The 22,212-nt window shown below is 40.8% G+C and overlaps 1 protein-coding gene across 8 annotated transcripts in view; it reads right to left on the bottom strand.

The window, feature by feature from the left end:
- PAM (peptidylglycine alpha-amidating monooxygenase) overlaps positions 1–22,212 on the bottom strand; it is a 282,185-nt gene that overhangs the window by 35,889 nt on the left and 224,084 nt on the right. For 5 of the 8 annotated variants that reach the window (XM_053566346.1, XM_053566342.1, XM_053566345.1 and 2 more), the window contains one exon: positions 9,071–9,388. The exons of the other annotated variants lie outside the window; for them this stretch is intronic. In XM_053566346.1, coding sequence (XP_053422321.1) covers positions 9,071–9,388 — 318 coding nt within the window. The remainder of the gene's footprint in view (positions 1–9,070; positions 9,389–22,212) is intronic. 8 annotated transcript variants of the gene reach the window in all.

Raw genomic sequence — 22,212 nt, 5'->3', positions numbered from 1 at the left:
TGCTTACTTTGGAAACACATCATTTCTCATCTGTTTTTTTGAAGGATACTTTTGCTGGGTATAATAGTTTTATTGTCAGGTTTTTTTTAAAAGCACTTTGAATATATCATCCCCTTGTCACCTGGGCTGTAAGATTTCTCTTTGTGCTGAGAAATCTGCTATTATTCTGATGGGGTTTCCTTTATATGTAATTTGCTACTTTTCTCTGACTGTTTTTAGAATGTTCTGTCTTCGAATTTTGACAATTTTGACTACAATGTGTCTTACAGAATCTAAGACAGATTGTAGTCAATGTGAATCTATTTAGGGAATACTGAGACTTCTATATCTGGATATCTATATCTTTTGCAAGCCTTGGTAACTTTTCAGCTACTATTTGGTAAAATTTTAAATGTTTCCTTAGTTTTTCATGTTTCTTATGTCCATACCTTGATATCTGGGCATTTGGTGTAATAGTTGCCTATTCCAATGTTACAGGAAGACCTTCACAAGGGAAATTTTTTCCTATAAATGTATAGTGTTGGCTGCATAGGGTTCTTTGGCTTTAATTGTGTGGGTGAACATTAGGGTAGTTGCGGTGTGATTCCTTCAGCTGTCATCAGCACCAGTGGTGTCTGTGAGTTCCTCAGTGACTAAGGCTTCTTCGTGGTTAGACTTTACAAAGGATGGGGACACCAGATGGACTGGTCCTCGTCCCACTGCTGATGACAGCATGGTACGCATGTTGATCCTTGGGCCCCTGGCTGGTGTGTATGGGCACTCGTGGTAGCTTATCTGGGCATACTGATCCCTGAGGCTCTTGGCACCTTGCTTGGGTGCTGACAGTAACAGTGGTGGGCTGGGCAGGGACATGGGTCCTCAGGTCCCTGCATGGCCTGTAACATGGTGATGACAGTAATGGTGCTGGGCCAACCCTCAGACACCCAGGTGGCACACACAGGAACCATCATTGTCATTAGTGGGCTGGGAGGGCCAGGATCCAAGATCCCATATGGGTCAGTAGTGGCGCTGGCAGGCTTGGCAGACCCATCCTCAGACCTGGGAAGAGTGCACAGAAACTGGTGGTGGTGGTGGGGGGATGTTGGTGGTTCAATCCCCAGGCCCCCAGATGATGTGTGTAGTGCTGGAAGGCTGGCTTGACCCCCAGACCTGACGTCATGCATGGGCACTGTGAGGAGCAGAGCCAGGTGGGTGTGCCTGTCTCAGGCCCCCAAGGTGCATGGCACAGGCTGTAGTGGACAGGGTGGGCCAATCCCTGGGCCTCTGGACTGCGTACCTAGACAATGGCAGTGGACAGATGGTGTGTGCATTAAAGGTATTCAAGTGTGGTGTGACATGATTAAAGCTGTGTTTCTGCAAGTGAAGTCTGGAAATAGGGTATAAACATTGTCATGAGAGGTTTCTATATAGATCAACAGATGGACAAATCATCCTGAAAAGCAAATGTTTAAAATTATTTTAAAGTGGCTTGAATCTGAGGTTTAACTTCAGTCTTTCTTATCTTAGTTTTGGCTTGTCTTTTTCCCCCTCATCCTTCTGTATTCATTCATCAGCTCCTAGATTCCTAGAGCTTCTGGACAGGCTCCAAGGGAATCTCAAGGCTCTAGACATGTAGATATTTAATTGCTTTTATTGGATTCTCAGAGCCCATAACAGTCACAACAGCAAGACAGAACTCCTCCAGGGTAGGGGCTATATCTTATTCACTGTTTGTCACCAAGTCTCGCACGGGGCCTGGCCTGCTCTCTGGCCTAATAAACGCACGAAATGAAGTCTGTGCCTTAGCTGGCACTTTTTTACCTTCTCAACTAGCATTTAGCCTCCCCTATAATCTTATAATTCAGGGCCTGTGGCTCAAGGAGTAGGGTGCAGGCCCCATATACCAGATGCGGTGGGTTCAAACCCGGCCCCTGCCAAAAACTGCAAAAAAAAAAAAAAATCTTATAATTCAGCCATACTACCTTTTTAGCCCTAGCACAGTGTTGAAGATACTCTGAGAATACTCGGTAAAAATTACAATTAACTAATTAATCTTATTGAAGAAAATGAACACAAATTGAGACTTCTGGAACTTTCTATACAGTGGCCTGCCAGCAGGTATGGGGGCCCAAGTGCTTATGAAGGTGCAGAGACACTAATTCTGATAAAAATACATAATGTCCTAGAAAGTGCATTGTTTTGGACTCAAATACAAATTGCATTAAAATATTGAGAATAATGTGTAAAAAAAAATTTTTTTTTTTTTTTTTTTGGCCAGGGCTAAGTTTGAACCCACCACCTCTGGCATATGGGACCGGCGCCCTACTCCTTGAGCCACAGGCGCCACCCAATGTGTAAAAAATTTTAAGCTACAAATGATCACAACTGTTGCATGCCTATAGACTGGTAAGTAAGTGCTTGAAAATTAAAAGCACTTGTACACAGGCTATTTTGAACCTATCATCAACGATTATAAAATTATTTGTTTGTTACATAGAAGAATCTTTGTAGGTTGGAAATTTTTAGAAAAAAAAGCAGCATGATTCTCTAGAATATATTTATTAAAACATATACTTTTCATGAATTTTCAAACTGTCAAAGTTATGTGTAAGAAATGTACAAGATTTAATGTGATGTGCAGTCTGGCTCATTTAGTACTGGATGTTTAGAAAAATTGCATTAAATTATTTCAAAATATATTTAAAAATATCTTCGCACACTTAGATCACTAATCCAAGACCTTAAAATTTTCAGGATCTGGGTCTCTGTGTTAACGAGAAAGAAATTCTAAGATGCTTAAAGGAACACTGAGTTTACGTTTTCTTCTGTGAATATTAGCCCAGTTAATTAACGCTTTTCCTTCCAGTCTCACTGTCTTTTCCATTATTAGGTCACTAAGGCTATTTCTTTAAGATAAGATGAAGACTCAGGCAGTGATTCAGGATCCATGGTATACGCCAATGGAATCCATGCTCTTCGTCCCTTGGATCTCCGAAAGTCCTGACGTGATAATCAGAGAATGTCAGGAGTGGACAGGAGTCAGGGCAGATCATCTTCTTACATGACAGAGAAGGAACTTTAACCTTGAGCTAGACTTCAGGCCTCAATTTCAAGGATGATTATTTTCCAATCCCCAGGAAAGGACAATTTCAAATTCTTATTTTAAAATATTGTATGATAATACAATTGTATATTGTGTTGTACAATACAATTGTACCATTGTATTATACAATTGTATTATACAATAATACAACATACAATTGTATTGCACAATAATACAATATACCATTGTATTGTATATTTGAGTACTACTTTGAACTTAACATTTTTGATCATTGAGAAGTTAAAAATTCTAGTGAAGATTCCTTTTAGTCCATAAGAAATGACTCAATATATGACTAGTTAATGCTACATACTTATAGTTTTAACCTGAAAATTAAATACAAAATTAAATACACATGTATTAAACATGAACTTGGGTAAACCATTTTCAATTCCAAATTTAGGTTACTCTGAATTTAGATGGAAAATGATATGATTATTTCAAATTAGATTGCTTAGTTTTTCAAAATCTAAACTTGAGACCATATTAGAAGAAATAAACTTCTAGAAAAATGAAGTGGGTGTACATCCACTATTGATCCTAGCACCCTTGATACAAACTCACTGTTAATTCTAAAAGATAAGGTGTAAATGACCCTGAGAATTTAAAATGCTATTTTTCCAAGTGTCATACGATGCTTTTATGATAAATATCCTATTGTTTTATAAAGAATCCTTGCTTTCATTACAAATAAAAATAAATGTACAGCTGCATAATCTGTCATATATGTGGTATTTAGAAAAAGAACTTACTATTTTTAGGATAAAATTAAACATTACTATGTAAATTGCATCTACTCATTGCTGAAAGAATTAATTAATTATACCTTCCCATAAAGGAGATTAATGTTAGTGATCAATGCTGCCCTCACATGAAATTATTAACAAGCCTTTAAAAGGTCATTCATTTATCTGTGTTACACAAGGACTAACAGAACTAGATAAAGTTAAGAAAAAAATAAAACTTCAAGACCGGAACTATGATTTAACTGCAGTGTAACAACATTCTTCACATTTAATCTTAAGGAAATGGACACTGATAAAATCACTAGAAGACTTAAAAAAAAAAAAAAGCCAGAATATGGCTGGTTTTTCTGCACTTGCAAATTTTCATTTGGTGAGAAAGAGATTTCTTATTTTGGTCAGGGACTGTTACTTGTCAGAAGTTCCCTGCAATAACTATAATTAACTAAAGCTACAGGAGAAATATTTACATAAAAGTCAGGAAGAAAGTAAGAATTAATTATAAGGTTCCATTTAATGGGAGTGGAGTGAGAGAGTTAAGATAAAGCGAGGGACTCAAAAGCATCAGTAGGATCTTTTTCTTTCCAGTTTCTTTAATTGCAAATAGAGTTTCATCTTGGTCCAGCTGGACACTGACTAACACACCTCCAGCACCTGCCGCTACCACAACAGCAGGCTGCGACGACCGGATGGCTGGAAGGCACTTGTTTTCCTTTCTATATGTATGCCTAGATATGTCATCTCTCTGCAAGATGCAGAATGGCAAAGTGATTAAATCCAAGATTTGGCGCCCGTCTAACGGGTTTTCATCTCTCTCCTGAGCTGCAGCCCGAGGCGTGTGACTTGGCCATGCGGTGCCGTAGTCTCTTCCTCTTATGAATGAGGCGTCTACAGCACCGCCTGGCTCACAGCAGGTGCTGTGTGCTTGTCCACTCTTGTTACTCTCCCCTTCCTGAGATGAACGTCCAGCCAACCGAAGGCTCATCTCTCTGGGAATTCTGTAATTGAACCTAAAGGTGAGAATATGGCTGAAATAAGAATGGACTTTGAAATTAAGTAAAAGTTCCATAGAAATCAAGAATAAACTAAATATACACTATGAATAAAGACCCTCTGGGTTCTCACATAAACGCAGAGGTTGGCAATATACGCCGTGTCAGGCTTCCCTGCACCAGTATGCGGCCATCCAGTCAAATCTGCCAGCCAGGATGGCTATCTGTAGTTTTTAATTTATTGTTCAGAGTCTAGTTTCCAAAAGGCAACTAGAATAAAAACACCTAAGATTTCCTTTCTACTCTGCTAAGGCTGTATCAACATTGATATGAAACTAGTGAGGACAGAAATTCAATTTTGTTAAGTATAAAAGGGAGTGCGTTTGCTCCTTAGGTCACCAAGTTGCCTGTTCTCACCCCTTGCATCATATACCACACGCAAACATCAAAGTCGACCAATATAAGTGATCAGAGGTTTGAGAAGCTGCAAGCTCTCGTGATGCTAGCAGGCGCCGAGGCATGCTCTCAGGTTGTCAGCTTAGAGTCCCAGTTCTGTGGTTTCCCTACACACTGCAAGGAAATTCTTTCTCTCAAAGTGCTGCTTAAGACACAGTAATGAATCTTTATACTTTGGTATTTAATTTTTCGAAATCTCAGTCCAACACAACGGTAATGGTGGCAATATTAATCCTAATTGTTGTTAATGTGTTGTAACATTCATGAAACACTTTCTGTGGGCCAGAGACAGCTCCCAGAGCTTTCCAGGTAGAAACTTGTTTGATTCACATGTCATCTCTTTGAGGACTGTACTAGTACACTCCTTATTTTATAGGTGGGAAAACTAAAGCTTAGAGAATTAAAAACAAAAAATAAAACAAAACAAACCCACCAAATGACTTGTCTGGACACCACATAGAACACACTACATACTACGTACAGCTGGAACTCCAACCCCATGTGCCGGCACCTCCTACGTTAACCACCTCGAGGGAGTAAGTGGTTTCCAAAGTGTGTTCTGGCCGAATGCAGAACTGCTCTGGGGCAAGCTGGTGTGTGTGTGTGTGTGTGGCAGCTACTTCCTACTTGAGCAGCCCCTTTAGAACTATAACCTGAACACAACTTGGTCTGGTCCAGCTGGACGTGTCTGGGGAGTTGCTAATGCTGTTTTCGTGACTGTGGGGAGGAGAGTTTTCAGAATAAACCCTGAACCTTGAAACAGGTTAGGAAGACAAGACCTAAAACTAGACACTGCTTACAGATACTCATGCTCTAAGGGACACAGCCAAGGGCAGGCACGGAACCGTCTCGTGCTGAGGACTGAGAGGACTGTCTGAGCTCTGCAAAGCTCCAGATGTCACTCTGCTGTGCTCCAGGCAGTGTGGTCCGTGTTGACACCCAACCCTATCCCTAACCAATAATGAGGGGGAACCCACGTTAAGGGCAGATGGCAGGGTGTGGAGCCAAGTGAATCTGGACTGAACTAAGGGTCCGTAACATGGTATTGTTTTTGAGCCCTCAGATATTCCTGGGCCTATGATACACAGTTCTGTCTAGATTTTTGAGCTGATCTGTTAATATTACCTTTGAACTCTCAAGTCAACTGGCCAGATCTATGGCCACACCGCAGTTCCAACTGCAGACTGATCAATGAGCTCTATAGCACCGCGGCTGCAGACACCACAGTGGTGCCGAGAATTGGACCACAGAGCAGCAGCCTGAGCAGATGCCTCCCACCCCTAAGGGGTGAAGGTCCAGAGCTGCAGGGAAGTGTGTCTGAGCTGGGGCAGCCCATCGCCCCATTCCTGAGCACAGCGTACTGAAGTAGAAGGAACCAGGGGGCATGGAGGTCAGAGACGCCAAGTCTTAAAGTCAGGCTCTGCGACTCACTCACATAGGTTAGCTTCTCTTGGCTTTGTTTTCTTCCTTTCTTTCCCTTCTTTCTCTCTTTCTCTCTTTCTCTCTCTCTCTCTTTCTTTCTCACTCAAATAGGTTAGCTTCTCTTAGCTTTGTTTTCTTTCTTTCTTTCTTTTTTTTTTTTTTTGACAGAGCCTCAAGCTGTTGCCCTGGGTAGAGTTCTGTGGCATCACAGCTCACAGCAACTTCCAACTCCTGGGCTTAAGTGATTCTCTTGCCTCAGCCTCCCAAGTAGCTGGGACTACAGGTGCCTGCCACAATGCCCGGCTATTTTTTGGTTGTAGCTGTCATTGTTTTTTGGCAGGCCTGGGCTGGATTCAAACCTGCCAGCTCTGGTGTATGTGGCTGGCGCCTTAGCCTCTTGAGCCAGAGGTGCCGAGCCTGGCTTTGCTTTCTTCATTGAAAATTAAGAGGTCTCAGAGATATCTCAAGTAAGTATAAGGTACAATATTAAACAATATAACAGCCTTACAGTTTTCTTTTAGTAGTGATCTTATATAAAAAGTTACTTCCTCCTCTGGCTAAGGAGGAATTGTCTGTGGCTAAGACAATTCCCTGTGGCAAATTAGGTACTTAGGGAGAAAGTTAATTCTTTTGGACCATCAGGGCTCATTCTCGGCTTCGTCTGGAGCATAGAAAGGGCGGGAGAGAAACAGTGGGAGGTTATCCATCCTCTTTACTCCCCTGGACCTTCCACTGAGGAATATACAGGATTGGGCTGCCAATATGTTTTATTAGGGCATTATCTGCTAAGGGGTTCTCCCCTTTGTTTTTTCCAAAATAGAAGATTCCTGAGGATGGGGTTTTCTCTGGATTAGTAAATGGAATGAAACAGCTTCTACTTAGGTTAGATAATATGTTGTGTTAATTGTAACTCTGTTACAGGGACACTTAGGAAGCCTGTAAATGACCATGTTAACACTTTAAATACAAGAGTAATAAGGACATGGCCTGGAGGAAAGCATGTTGCAACTCTAGCACTTCAGAGAATTTTATTTTCAACAATGAGGCCCTTTAGCATTTTATATTTCCATGTCATTTGGGTTATAATTTACCGTCCTTAATACAGAGGTCAGACAGACACTCCGGTTTGTCTCCAGGGGTGAACAGGGCATGGTAACTGCCAATTTCCAGGCGTCCTGCTCAGAGATGCCAATTTAGTTGTCTGGGATAGAATTCAAGGGTCAAGATTTTTCTAGACCTTAAGTAATTCTGAGGCAAGAAGATCCAGAGACCACCTCTTGAGAAATTTTATTAGATAAAATTTATTAGATAAATTTAGAATGAGGTGGAGGGAAGGTTGATCTGGTTTAAATATCAGGAGTTAAAAAATCTAGGTTCCAGTCACTATCTCAGACCATCAGACCAGTCCCGATGGATCATGCTTGAAATGTCCATGTGAGCAAAAGGCTCTGTGTGCTATTTTTTTTTCAATTATAAATAAAAATCAGCCAGGTGTTGAATAATTTATGGCTTCCTGCAAAGCTGAATTTGAAAACATCACGCTGGCAGCCTGTGTCACCCCAGCCCTTGCAGGGACGGCCACGGCACACACATATCCATTACTGTTTTAGAGATTATCTCCACATGCCATGTTATCAGGCTTTGCACATTGGGTAACACGAAACCCAATCAATATCACAAAGGCCACAACACAGTCACAGACAAAGATGAGGCATCTGTAGCTTGGTGACAGAGAGACCTGAAGGGAATAAGGTCTTGTCTTCTAATTCTGGAAGCCAATTCTAGTTAGAAATGAAGATGAAGCTGACAGCTATTGACTTACTGGCGGTCCCTGCAGAAATACTAGACTTTCCAATTAAGATAGTAATCAATAATGGAACTTAAGAAATCAAAGCCATCGAATGACTATCTTTTACAAGTCAATTGGATGAGCATCAGATTTCTTTGAGAGGAACGGAATTGCCTTAAAAGAAGGCAGTGTGTAAGCATCCGATACCTTGGTCTTCACGTGTCAGCTTTCGAATTTTCAATTTCTTTCCATTGAGCCAAATGGAAAATGTTGATTTGGTAATACTTTCTTTATATCCTGAATTTCAAATGCCGCTCTTCCCAAAATGATCCAAATATTTTTGGTCTTTGTTTTTCTGGCTCACCAATTGAACAAGCATGGAATTTATGTAGTATTGGGCCAAAACGATACGAAAGAACTCAGACAGAGGTGACATCTGATATCCTAAATCTGAGACATGTTTTTTTCTAATGAGTTCTTTGCATGAATGAGCTTTTTGCACCTGTTAACCCTTATTCCCTTCAGATTTTGCTAATGTGGACTGTAGCATTCCCCCTTCTTTCCTTAAAAGAAACCCTAAACGCACCTCCTGCGTGTTCTGGTTCCCAGATGCCTTCAGCAGGTAGGGGCTGTGAGAACACTCTGCTCTCTGCTGGCCTCACAGTAGACTCTAGTCTGTGGAACTTGTGAATTCTGTCTCTGACAAGAGCACCATCGCCCCTCTCCTCACGTTCTGCGCCCTCGCCGGCGTCAGACCGACCCAGGTCCTTTTTCTGGACTACGTTTGCAATCTCGGCTACCAGGTCTGACTCTGACTGTGCCTTTTCTGTAGGGTTATATTTGCGCACATGAACAACATCTTCCCTCTCTCCTAGCAGCTGGGAAAGTAGTGAATAGAAATCACCTGTGGAAAGAAGAGAAGCGGTAAGGAGGCGGAGGGTTCAGACGGTCGCAAAATTTATAAAATTGCCTCCTGAAAAGTATTTCATCTCCTGTTTTCCCAAAGCAAATCCCAGAGAGGTCAGATAGATTTTCGAGCATAGGAGGAAAAGAAGTGAATTCCTAGAACAGTGAAAGAATAATACACCCTCATATTTCATTTCGTGTGCCACTGACTTCTTTCTGGGATTTCAGGAGCCCACAACACTATATGGCTTCTACGGACATATTAGTAGAAAAAAAATGATGCTCATGTTATGGCATGCTGTATTCCAATAAATGATATTCACAGGAGGGAGGAGCTGATACATAAGTTAAGAGCTCATCAGATTTCTGAAACTAAAAAACTCATCAATAGCTATATTAGATAACAGATATCTTTGCATTTGCAAACTCTTAGCATTTGTCTTTAAAACCATAAGCCACAGGGCAGCACCTGTGGCTCAGTGAGTAGGGCGCCGGCCCCATATGCCGAGGGTGGTGGGTTCAAACCCAGCCCCGGCCAAACTGCAACAAAAAAATAGCCGGGCGTTGTGGCAGGCGCCTGTAGTCCCAGCTGCTCGGGAGGCTGAGGCAGGAGAATCGCGTAAGCCCAAGAGTTAGAGGTTGCTGTGAGCCGTGTGACACCACGGCACTCTACCCGAGGGTGGTACAGTGAGACTCTGTCTCTACAAAAAAAAAAAAAAATATAAGCCACAAGAAATTAAGAATACATTTTTGAGGTAAAAAAATATAACAAATATGTACTTTTGAGCACAACTCTAACAAATATATACCTATTGGGCAATTGAAAAAAATGAAGCTTAATTACTACCTTGCTATCAGAGCTACTATAAGCAGCTCCAAATTCCAGAACAATAATTTAATGAGCAAAGAATACCTTTAAATCAGCTTCAAACAAAGGAGATGATTTTAACAAACTAATATCATCCGACTGATTCCTCACTAAAATGTGTTTTTTGCTTTCCTGCATTAAGGAGCAAACTCAGATATGGTAATACAATTCCATGAAAGCAAATCATTTATAACAGATTATCACATATACTAAATACTAGTACAGAAAGTTCATGCAGCATTTCAGTCGTCATCAATGACATCTACAGCTTCAAATCCGTTTTATTAACGGTGCGAGTGGGAAAGCAGACAGCTGTCCATTCCCAGTGGAAGCACGGGCCTGTGCTGCTGAGCCAAACCCAGAGGCAACTCCGGTTTTCCTTTTCCTCTCTATCCCGTGCGATGCTAGTGAAGAAATTGCTCATGACCACAGAGTCCCACTGCCTAGGTTTTAATTACATCCACAACACCATCAGATGATATTTTAAAAAGCCCTTTCTGATGGCCATTAGGAGATGAACTTGATAGCCAGGTTAGCCGTGGCACATTCCACTGAAGAACGTATTACTAAGAAATCGGTGCAAAGGGAGACAGCTCAGAGATCCTGTCGTGTTTACAAATAGTCTTGGTTTAATGATTCAAAGTGCATTTTCAATTCTTGCCCATGAAATCAGCTTATCCCGGGTGAAATCTTCAATCAGAAAATAATTACCATGTGATAAGGCCAATCTCAGTCAAATAAACAAAGCAAATTATAACTTCACCCAATCTGTTCTGCCACGCTGGTGTTCTGCCTTACAGAAGAAAAATTAAGATAGTGCATTAGTGCTGACTTCTCCTGCCCCTCAACTCTAAATCTACTTCATTATGCTCGCACGATGGAACATTTTATGTGGAAAATAAAATACAGAAGTATCTCAGGGAGAGATAAAAGCCATAATTTTAACATTTGAATTCGTATGCTTAGGCTAATCTGGATGGAAGAACACAGGATTGGAACTGTGCATAACCGTTTAGGTTTGGAAGCAAAATCTAAAAGCTGTGATGGAATACCACATGTAGAGTACTCTGGCTCCTTTGAAATTATTTCCAATAATAATTTTAAATGCAAAAGTCTTTAAAATAGCGTACGAGGCTTGGCTTCACACAGGCTGCACAGACGTGTGAGAATGTGGCTTCAGAGCCAGAATCTCTGCCCCGTCTCCCTCCCCGTTGAGAGGCCACTAGACGGCTGTCTCTTCATCACATCCTGGTGCACAAACCACAACAGGCTGCTTTTCAGGAGTCCTCAAACTGCGGCCCGCAGGCCACATATGGCGGTGTGATGGTATTTGTTCCCGTTTTGTTTTTTTACTTCCTCCAACGGTCTGAGGGACAGTGAACTGGCCCCCTATTTAAAAAATTTGAGGACGCCTGTTCTAGAGCACTGGGTGTACAGAGTCCTAACATGCTTCCCATGTTTTATTTTTTAGTCACACGGAAATCCTCCTTTAGGAGATGTATCTGATGACACAGAAGGACATAAACGGGGAGCTGGGTGGCTCCAGCCACGCTCGCCTTTCAACTTTTCCTTTTTTGTCATTTTATGTTCCTGCTGCATTTGGTTTTCACTTCCACCGTCAACTCCAAGATGTTTCTTCGCCTGGACCACTCCATGCCCACTGATCAACTCGTTCCTTAACTTTCAGGTCTTAGGTTGTCCCTTTCGTCCAGAAAGCCTTCTCAGCAATTCAAGTTGGGGCCTCCTCTGTGTGCACCTGCCGCCCTCTAGTCTTTTCCCTGTTCTGTAACTACCCGACTTCTGGTCTGTATTTCACACTTGCATTTCAATTCAACCCTACCCAGAAGCCATTCTCTGCCTTTAAGTAAGTTATTTAACCAAAGAAAACGACAGTTGTTTTGTGGATTTGAGGAAGACAGCTAATGTTAAAGGCCCAGTCAAGTGCATACCTTGAAGTATCATTAGCTAGTATAATGCATCCGCTTCAACTTGTGGTTTATCTAATATTTTAAAAATCAGTATCTATTTCTTAGTCAAGTATTCAAGTTTTCATAATAGAAAAAGAGCCCCTTTACGTATACAGCCCTCCATATTCTCATGATGACTACAGTAACTGCTAAAGGAGCCTGTGTCTGCACTTTAACCTTTCCAGGGTATTTCTGGAGGAAGAACGTTCCTAGCACCCTCCAGCACCCCCAGTGCTCTCTCCCTCTGCCCTCGTTTCTGTCTAATCAACTTCTCTGCCTCAGGACGCCTCATGCACAGGCTACACACTTGGGACCTCTCCCGAGCACGGTGGATGGGCCAACACCCCTGACATGACGTGTCTTCAAGCTTCGAAGTCTTCCCTCTGGCTTCCCAACTCCCACACTGCCCGAAGAACTGCTGTGATAGAGGAAATAGTCCATGTATGTCCTGCCCAGCATCATAGCCACTGGGCACATGTGGCCAGGACACCTATAGAACTTAATTTTTACCTCTACTCACTTTCATCAGTAACTGAATGTAACTTATATTCAGATGTAAACAGGCACATGTGGCTTCCTCAGTGGGTGGTGAAGGGACTGGCTGACCTGTCCTTCCTCACGCATGTCTGCCCTCTCTAAAGTGAAGGCCTCTGTCTCTATTTCCCCTTCCGCACTGTGGCATCTGCAAGAATTTGCCAAGATGTCCTGTCTGCTGAAGCCAAGAGTCGTCATCGTGACCCACGGGTGGCGCAACCCTGCAGAAAGTTCCTCGCAGAAACTTCTCACAATGTTGTTCTTAGGGGTCTTCGCCTCCCGCTGCCCTGGCGTCCTCTTTCTCTTCTGCCCATTGTATGATAAAAGCTCATGTTTCCTGACGTCTGTCCCTGACATTATTCTCCTGGCTGTGGTATCTTCATACTAAGTGACCTCGGTCACTCACAGGCTTACCCTACTATCTTCAGGCAAATGACTCCCAAATCTGCAGGCTCCGACCACCAAACTGGTAACATACAGCTGTCTTCTGGAAATTTCCACTTGATCCCTGTCTCAGGCATTGTAAGCTTAATATGTCTAAAACGGAACTCCTCATTTCATCCCATTTTATCTTTCGACTAGTATTTCTCTCAGTGATGACATGGTATTTTGAACCAATCATCCCAGAACACTAGATTCATCCTTCTCTCATCAGGGAATCACAAAGGCCGACCAGTGGTGATTCATCAACATCGACTTCTCCCTCCCTGCCACCTGTACAGGGAGGTTCCTGCTGTCCTTTGATTGTCATAGTGAAATATTCCTGCGTGGGATGTAAATCTGTCTGGGGGCTGTACTCCTAAGGACCTGAGCTGAGATTGGCGGTGCCACCCTCTGGGACACTCTGGGTTACACGCCTCAGCCGTCTCTCCTCAGCTCCGTCAACCTACGCTTTTCTGGGTAGCATTCTCTAATTCTATTCTGGAACCACTGTAACGGGTTTTAACTTTACTCATTTTTGTAAGTCATTGAATATAATTTACATTCAAATTTAAATAGTCGTATTTGGGGGGACGTCACCTAATGTGCATGATGCAATGGTACATTTTAAAACACTTAAGAAATGAGAATAATTGTGATGGATGTGTTACTTAGTTCAATGTAAACATTTCACCTTGTATATCGAAGCAGTACCCTGAACCCCATAAATGCATCAATGTACAAAGTTATGATTTAATAAAAATAAATAAATAAAAACAAACAAATAAATAAAAAGGTTGAAAAACAAACAAAAAAAGCTGTGAGCTGTGACGCCATGGCATTCTACCATAAATAGCCACATATATAATTTATTTCTCAGACTGGGACACTTTTGAGAAGGAAGAGTGTCATTTACATTTATAGTAGGCCTAACCGTGATAGTCCTGGGAAAACTGAGATGTTTCCTCCCTTACATATTTTTCACAGAGATAACATATGAAGAAATACAAAACAAACTATGGATAATGATATTTAATAACAATAATGGTAATGGTTGCTAAAATTTATTGAGGGCTTAGCATGACCAACTCACTTTACCGAGTGCCTGAGTGCTTTATACAACTGAACTCATTTAATCCTAGAAAATAGTTATTATTGTTGTTCTTATTTTACATGAAAAAGCTAAAGGTACAGCAATAAATGCACAGATCTACGAAACTGGATATGGACTGCAAGTAGACACCTGAGCTTGTAAGCTGTTTGCTAACTGGATCCAGGTTCCCCTCTCTTTCCTCTATAGGACATTAAACTTTTTCCTGTAAATCCACTTCAGATCTGTGAATCTGACTATCTGGGTTTTTCTTTCCCCTCTTTAAATCAACTTTCTTCTGAGCTGAAGTGCTGGTTTTATTCTTTAACTCACCACGTTTCTCTCTGTTCTGTCCTGGCCTGGCTTCTCTGTATTATAATACAAGAAGCTTATACATGAGTTGACACATACATAGCACAGTCAGATGCGCAAAACTGCCTGGAAGAATAAGGACCAATTTTCTTTTTTTTTTGTAGAGACAGAGTCTCACTGTACCACGCTCGGGTAGAGTGCCGTTGTGTCACACGGCTCACAGCAACCTCTAACTCTTGGGCTTACGCGATTCTCTTGCCTCAGCCTCCCGGGCAGCTGGGACTACAGGCGCCCGCCACAACGCCCGGCTATTTTTTTGTTGCAGTTTGGCCGGGGCTGGGTTTGAACCCGCCACCCTCGGCATATGGGGCTGGCGCCCTACTCACTGAGCCACAGGCGCCGCCCATGGACCAATTTTCTTTGGGTTGAAAAAGTCGAAGAATTTTTTCTTCTTATCAGCAGTTTTCACTTACTACTGGCAATATACCTTACCTGTGTGATCAAAATCTTTAAGATGTTCTAAAACTGGCTTTCTACATTTAAATTATTTCCTGGAAGGAAAGAACCGCGAGATATAAATGTGGGTTTCTATTTTTAAACCCCCCTCTCATTTCTCATTCATTACCATAGTCCTGGAGATCAGGGCTGTTCCTATTATGGCAGATACTCCATAAACGATTCTGGGATGAATAATAATTTGTTAGGAACATCGCCCTTTGCTTCTGCACCAAAAGAGATTAAAATATTTCCTTGATAATTTTAGGCTGCAGTGAATTCCCACTTCTTTCTTTTCTTACCTTAAACTTTGACATTATCTTATAAAACACTGAAAGGCCTTAGATCTTTTGCAAATTAATAATTCAATTGAGTTTGATATTTGGAAAACACAACTGCGGTAGTGACTAATGTGTGGAAAAAAGGTACGCAGCGTGGTATATGGGAACGTAAACTGCTGCCCATTAAAACTTCACATTGATGAGTCCTGCGATTGTATTAGGTACTTCACAGCTCAGTGGGCATTTTTCTATTTTGCAGGGACAAGACACTATTTCCTGCTTCCAGCATAAAAAATTTCCCTGGTTTACTTTCAGGAATATGGTGAGAAAAGAACTAAAATAGATGGAAATGTACATTGAAAATCTGCCCTATAAGGGATTTAGAAAAAAAAAGGAGGGCAGCACCTGTGGCTCAAAGGAGTAGGACGCTGGCCCCATATGCTGGAGGTGGTGGGTTCAAACCCAGCCCCTGCCAAGCCCCTGTAAGCAAAAAAAAAAAAGAAATGTTTTCAACTATGGGATAAAAAAATGAAATATCTCTAACTTTTACACAGTTTAAAATCATAAGTGTGGCAGGTACTTTTATTTTTTAAAATGATCAATAACCTCTTTGTATCTTTTTAGAATATAAATTCCCATTTCCTACACAAAATCTCTAGTCCTTCCTTACCTAGCTCTTGTTACTGCTTAAACTGCTCTGTGATGTCTGGGCTACATGGTGAGTAAACAAGTCATTAGTTCAACTACTAAAAAATACGCCACGTAGCCGAGCTAACAAGATTAGAACCATGCAATAGAACTGATTAATGAGAAGGGTGCAAGGAACAGAAAAATAAAAGCGTTCCTTTTTAGGTTTTAATATTTTGTTTTATGACTCAGTCATAATTGGCTTTCACTTCTGGTTAACGTTCATTTGTTTTATTGATTGTTTACTTATTACCAGCCCACAACATTTAGTCTATAGCCTTAGAGAAATAAAACACACAGTCCTGATGTCCAACTCAAGGATCACACATGAAATGAACTCTGTCTTTCTTCTCACTCTCCTAGGACGTATCTGATTAAAAAGCAATCAGAAATAGGCCTTGTTCCTTTTTAAGAAAAGAAGACATCAATAAAAAAGGAGGAGGCAGAAAATGATGGCATTTTCAACGATCTATATTGAAAAGCCCAACCCTGAGATGAACGATCATTCACATCTACCATCTCCATTATTAGAAAACTCATTCAAAACAGCATCCAGGCAGCTTCCCAGAGCCTCCGGGGTAGGTAGAATTGTGTTTGATAGATGAGTTCAATAAATAAAGACTTGTGAGCTGCTCATAAATCATAACCAGCTGACACATTTTTAGTGAATGGGAATACAAGCAAAAATTGTATCTTCTTTAAAACCACAAAGTAGCACTGAGAGTGCTTACAATTATCAAGAAGATGCTACTAAAATCACCTGTGCTTTATTAAGAGATCAAGGGAATGTCCTATTTTGAACAAGACCAAGACGTATATATCAAAGCTACTAAGCCCGGCCTTTGCTTCATTCCTCCCATAAACCCTTTACCACTGTTACGTTAGCAAGCTTTTACTGTAAACTGGGTTTGTAACTTGCAACCTTGTTCCCTTGATTCTGCCTATTTGATAAAACATGCCGATGGTAATTCATTTTTGTTAGCATAAAAGCACTGTGAAATTATTCTGTCTCACAGAAGGTGTCTGAAGACCTTAACTCTCTGGGGTCATGGACTGTTTTCCCTCTACAAATTGTATTTTTGTCACAGTCCCCTGCGTTGGGAATATAGTAGCTCACGCTGACCTCTGAGTAAAAAGATTGATTATGTGAGGGCAGAGGAGCACAATGAGAAGAGTTTGGAGCAAACTGAATAAAACATGTTAAAGGCCTTTTCCGCAGCAAAAGGAATGTTGTCCTGAGTACAATGTAAAATAACCAGAAAGGCGGGGATTGTTGACTTTCAATTCTGCCTTGAGTTTTTTAAGCCACTGAATCTTCACTACTTCAGTGCAACCTCCTGATTCCATACCATCTCCCGGGACTCATGTCTTCCACCCAGAATCACTCTCCAATTGGGTTTCTTGTTTAGTTACTGTACTTGTCACGTAGACAGGTGATTCTTCACTTACAATGTTTTTAGAAGATGGTTACATCTGAGTTGTTTTGAATATCCATTAGTGATTTCATGGAGGCAGACATAATCAACTCATTCACAGATAAAATCCCTTACATTCAAACAGGCTATTTATAAATTAGTATGGGCATGAATACACATGTATTATGCAGACTCTAAATCATTCTTGCCAATATTGCTTACCATTGGAGGAAATATTCAAGGTATATTTTTGTAAAGAGAATAAAAAACTGTGTGTATATCGACTATAATCTTAATACTGTTAAAAAATGTGCATGCGTGTTTATATGTAATATATAGTTCACCCACAAATAGACTATATTTATTTTTTTTTTTTTTTTTTTTTTTTATTTTTGGCCGGGGCTGGGCTTGAACCCGCCACCTCCGGCATATGGGACCGGCGCCCTACCCGTTGAGCCACAGGCGCCGCCCAAATAGACTATATTTAGATATAGATTTATATATAGAATATATAGTTCACCCACAAATAGACTATATTTCTGAGGACTATGAATGATTTGTATTTGTTTCATCATATTCTATACTTTCATGTTGTCTTATAATGAATATCATTTTCTTTTTTTTTTTGTAGAGACAGAGTCTCACTTTATTGCCCTCGGTAGAGTGCTGTGGCGTCACACGGCTCACAGCAACCTCCACTCCTGGGCTTAGGGGATTCTCTTGCCTCAGCCTCCCGAGTAGCTGGGACTACAGGCGCCCGCCACAACGCCTGGCTATTTCTTTCTTGCAATTTGGCTGGGGCTGGATTTGAACCAGCTACCCTCAGTATATGGGGCTGGCGCCCTTTCCACTTAGCCACAGGCACCTCCCTATAATGAATACTATTTTCAAAATCAGTCAGAATGAGCATCATTTGTAAAGCAGTATCTGCAGACGTGATTATGGCCTCTGTAAAACGCTTCCCACTGCTGCACCATCCAGGACAATTAACAGGTGGAACTGGAGCACCAGGATGCTTTGTGGCCACTCTCACTACAGCTTTTGAGACAGAGGTGGAGATACAGTTGTCTCACCTCAAATTTTGTTCTGGAGTAAGCGGATACAGACAAAGATGCCATGAAAGGTTTGTGTGTCTGTGGATAAACAGAGGCTGAGGTGACAGCATGGGGCTCCACGGGGCTCAGATGTGACTTTCCCGTGATAGTTAATCTCCAATAAAGATTAACATGTTGATAAAACAGGTACAGCTAGAAATTTTAGGAATACGAGTTTTAAAGGAAATATCTAAATTTCCCTGGGAAAAGCAGAGTACTAAATAAATCTGTGTTGAAAAGGTCAATGGCTTTCTTTCCTTTCTCCATGGAGGAGATGCCTCCTGCTTCCCGTTCACTTGAGGCACAGTTATTTCTTTTGTTAGTCTAAGGAAAATGATGATTTCTCTCTCCTTCCTTTTTTTTTTTTTTAAACTATCTCTGTGAAGGTCATTCCTTATTTCTAATATAACATTTATTATACATCCCGACCTTTACCTTCCTATCTGCTTTTCTTCCTGCCCACAACTGCTCTGTTCCCTGGGGGGAGGGATTGACATCTGTAGGACCCACATCAATGATGTCCCTTAGCTTATAGCTAGCACAGCAGAAATAATTCAAGATGTTTATGTATTGGTGCTAAAAGATCTTAAAAGAACTAATATAATCTAGAGAATTACTACACGAGCTTCTTTGGCCAGAACACCAAAAATAAGGCAAAAGGTAAAGCTTGAGGGCTTACTTAAAAAATTAACATTTGTGGCACAACTTATTTGAATAATTAGAGCCCTTCTATTAGCTGTTTTGTCAACTTGGCTTCCCAGAGAATGAAAACAAGTAGACACTTTATGCAAGCACATTCGTTATCTCTGAGAAGGATGGAACGCTCTTTCAGTAATAAGTGGATTTATCTGTACATTCTAAGGAGATTGATTTTGTAAGCACATCAAATGAACTACGGGTATAAGTGTGCACTTAGTATATTTCTGTATTTCTCTTTGAATTCTAAGCTGGTGTCCCCAGGGAATAGTAAGATAATACACAGCCTATGTGTTGGCCGTAGCTTTTGTTGAGATAGTGTTTTCACATAATTCAGGAGATGACATTTTAATGGACTCACTAATTTCAACATTTGGCTATCATAGCCTATTTTATTCAGTATGAAAATGGATGATATCGGAATAATGCCTTTTTCCTTCCCAAGTTAAATCACTTTATTTACAGCATTTTTATTCATAAGAAGGAAAAGACAAACAACAGAAAGATAATTTCTTATATGTCCATAGAATTTTCATCTGGAACTAAAAAAACATTCCACATATGCTATAAAACACAAAATGGTAAATGAATGGCGAAATATAAAAGTATTTGAAAGGATTTGGTTTGTAGGCATATTTGACACCCTGTAAATCCTATATTTGGGAATAACAGATTAAATCTAACATTTAAGGCTGCTTAACCAACAAAACCTCTGGGTTTCTGACCTTTCAGAGTGCTCAGCACTTACCTCGATCAACAAAGTCCAAAGGAAACCACAGTCCAGCCTCAGTTTCCTTAGAAACATACGATTTTATAAGATGCATCTACTCCACGGAGGTGTCATTCCATGGGGTATCACGCACATTGGTATTTGTGAATTTATTCTAAAATGACCCGGATTATTTTAAGGGCACATATTCCAAACTGTGAGATGTCAGTGTAATTCCTTGCAAGTCTGGGCAAATTTCAGTATAATTTACAGTAAGCACCATGAACACTACATCTAGGCTGCTATTTCTGAACTTCCTTATAAATATATAAACAGGATTGATAAATTCAGCTAATTTTAAATTGTGCTCAACAGCCATTTGGTATAAAATCATCTCCTTTGTTTTGACTTAACAAACAAACAGAATCAACTCAGAGCTAACCTGCATTTTTTTAAGCCACTTTGTTAGAATTAGATGCTATCGAACATACTCAATGTCTAATTTTAAAAAGAGACTTTTACATTATAGTTACCTTATGCTTTTTTTCAAAGGGCATCTTCCTCTTTCAAAAGCCTGGATTCTTTAATTCTGTAAATACTATTAGTATAAAAGTGATATCTTTGACCTAGCCCTAAAATAATTCATTTTCAAGAATTCTTTTTTTTTTTTTTTTTTTGAGACAGTCTCACTTGTCGCCCTTGGTAGAGTGTGGTGGCATCACAGCTCACAGCAACCTCCAGCTCTTGGGCTTAGGTGATTCTCTGGCCTCAGCCTCCTGAGTAGCTGGGACTACAGGTGCCCACCACAATACTCCACTATTTTTTGTTGCAGTTTGGCTGGGGCTGGGTTTGAACCCACCACCCTCGTTATAGGGGGCCCGCACTCTACTCGCTGAGCCACAGGCACTGCCCATTTTCAAGAATTCTAATGGCAGTCTATAATGTCTGGGAAATAGGAAACTTCCATATGTTACTGATAGAAAAATCCTATTTATTATGTGCTTTATGTTGCTTAATGTTTTAGAGCATATCCTAGGCCAAAAACAACTTGATAGGATGACACCTCACACAAAGCACCACCTTCCAGGTAAGCAGCAGGAACCCAGATGCAGGGGAACAAGGTTCAGCATCAGCACATGCCACATGTGACAGACCAGCCTGAGGTCACCACTTCAAATAAATAAAACAAAGGAAGAATGACCACCTTTTAACTTGTTAGAGGGCAACTTAACATAAAACTACAGATGTACAGGGTCTGACAATCTCACAAACTCATACTAGAAAAAGAGCTATACATTTCATTGCTGAATATCACTATGGTCACCTTCAAAGTACTCCCCTTGGTAAGCTATACACTGACACAGCACCTTGTCCACACTTCCAGGCAATTTTAGAACTTTTTTTATGGAATGGCCATGACAGCTGTCATCATATTATTCTTGATGTCCTGAGTGTCATCAAAATGTATACCTTTCATATTTCCTTTATCTCCAGGTAAAGAAAAAGGTCACTGGGGGCCAGATAAGGTAGGCAGGGAGGGTGTTGCAATACAATTATTTGTTTACTGGCTAAAACCCCCTCACAGACAGTGCTGTGTGACTTGGTGCACTGTAGTGATGTAAGAGCCATGAGTAGTCGGCAAAAAGTTCAGATTGTTTTTGCTTAACTTTTTCACACAGCTTTTCAGCACTTGCAAATACTAAACTTGGTTAACTGTTCAGTTGGTATGAATTCATAATGAACAATCCTTCTGATGTTGAAGAATGTTAGCAACGTTGTTTTGACTCTTGATTTGGACTGAGGAACGTTTTTTGATTGCGGAGAATTTTCTGACGTCCATTGTGCACTTTGAAACAAAGGGTTGTATTTGTAACCTATGTTTTATCCCAGGTGATAATATGGCCCAAAACATCCTCTTGCCTCTCCAAAAGATCTGGCTAACATCGACTCTCCTTGGCTTTTGTTCATCAGTGAGCTCCTTCGGGACCATTTTTGCGCACACCTTTCTCCAAAATTTTCTTTTCCTCTTTATTGAGATTTACTTGGTCTGCTTTGCTTCTTGTAGTCAGCCCATGATTTTGATGCACATCAACAAATTCTGGAAATATTTTCATCAGTTCTGCTTGTTACTGGCTGCCCTGACCTCTCCTCTTCAGGGAGGCTTTCTCTCCCCTCAGAAAAACATTGAATCCATGTATACACTCCCATTTTCTTCATGGCATCATTCCCATAATGTTGGACTAACATGTCCCTG

The sequence above is a fragment of the Nycticebus coucang genome, chromosome 17, assembly GCF_027406575.1.
Source record: "Nycticebus coucang isolate mNycCou1 chromosome 17, mNycCou1.pri, whole genome shotgun sequence".
In the NCBI taxonomy this organism is placed as follows: domain Eukaryota; kingdom Metazoa; phylum Chordata; class Mammalia; order Primates; family Lorisidae; genus Nycticebus; species Nycticebus coucang.
This window is presented reverse-complemented; position numbering and strand designations above follow the sequence as displayed.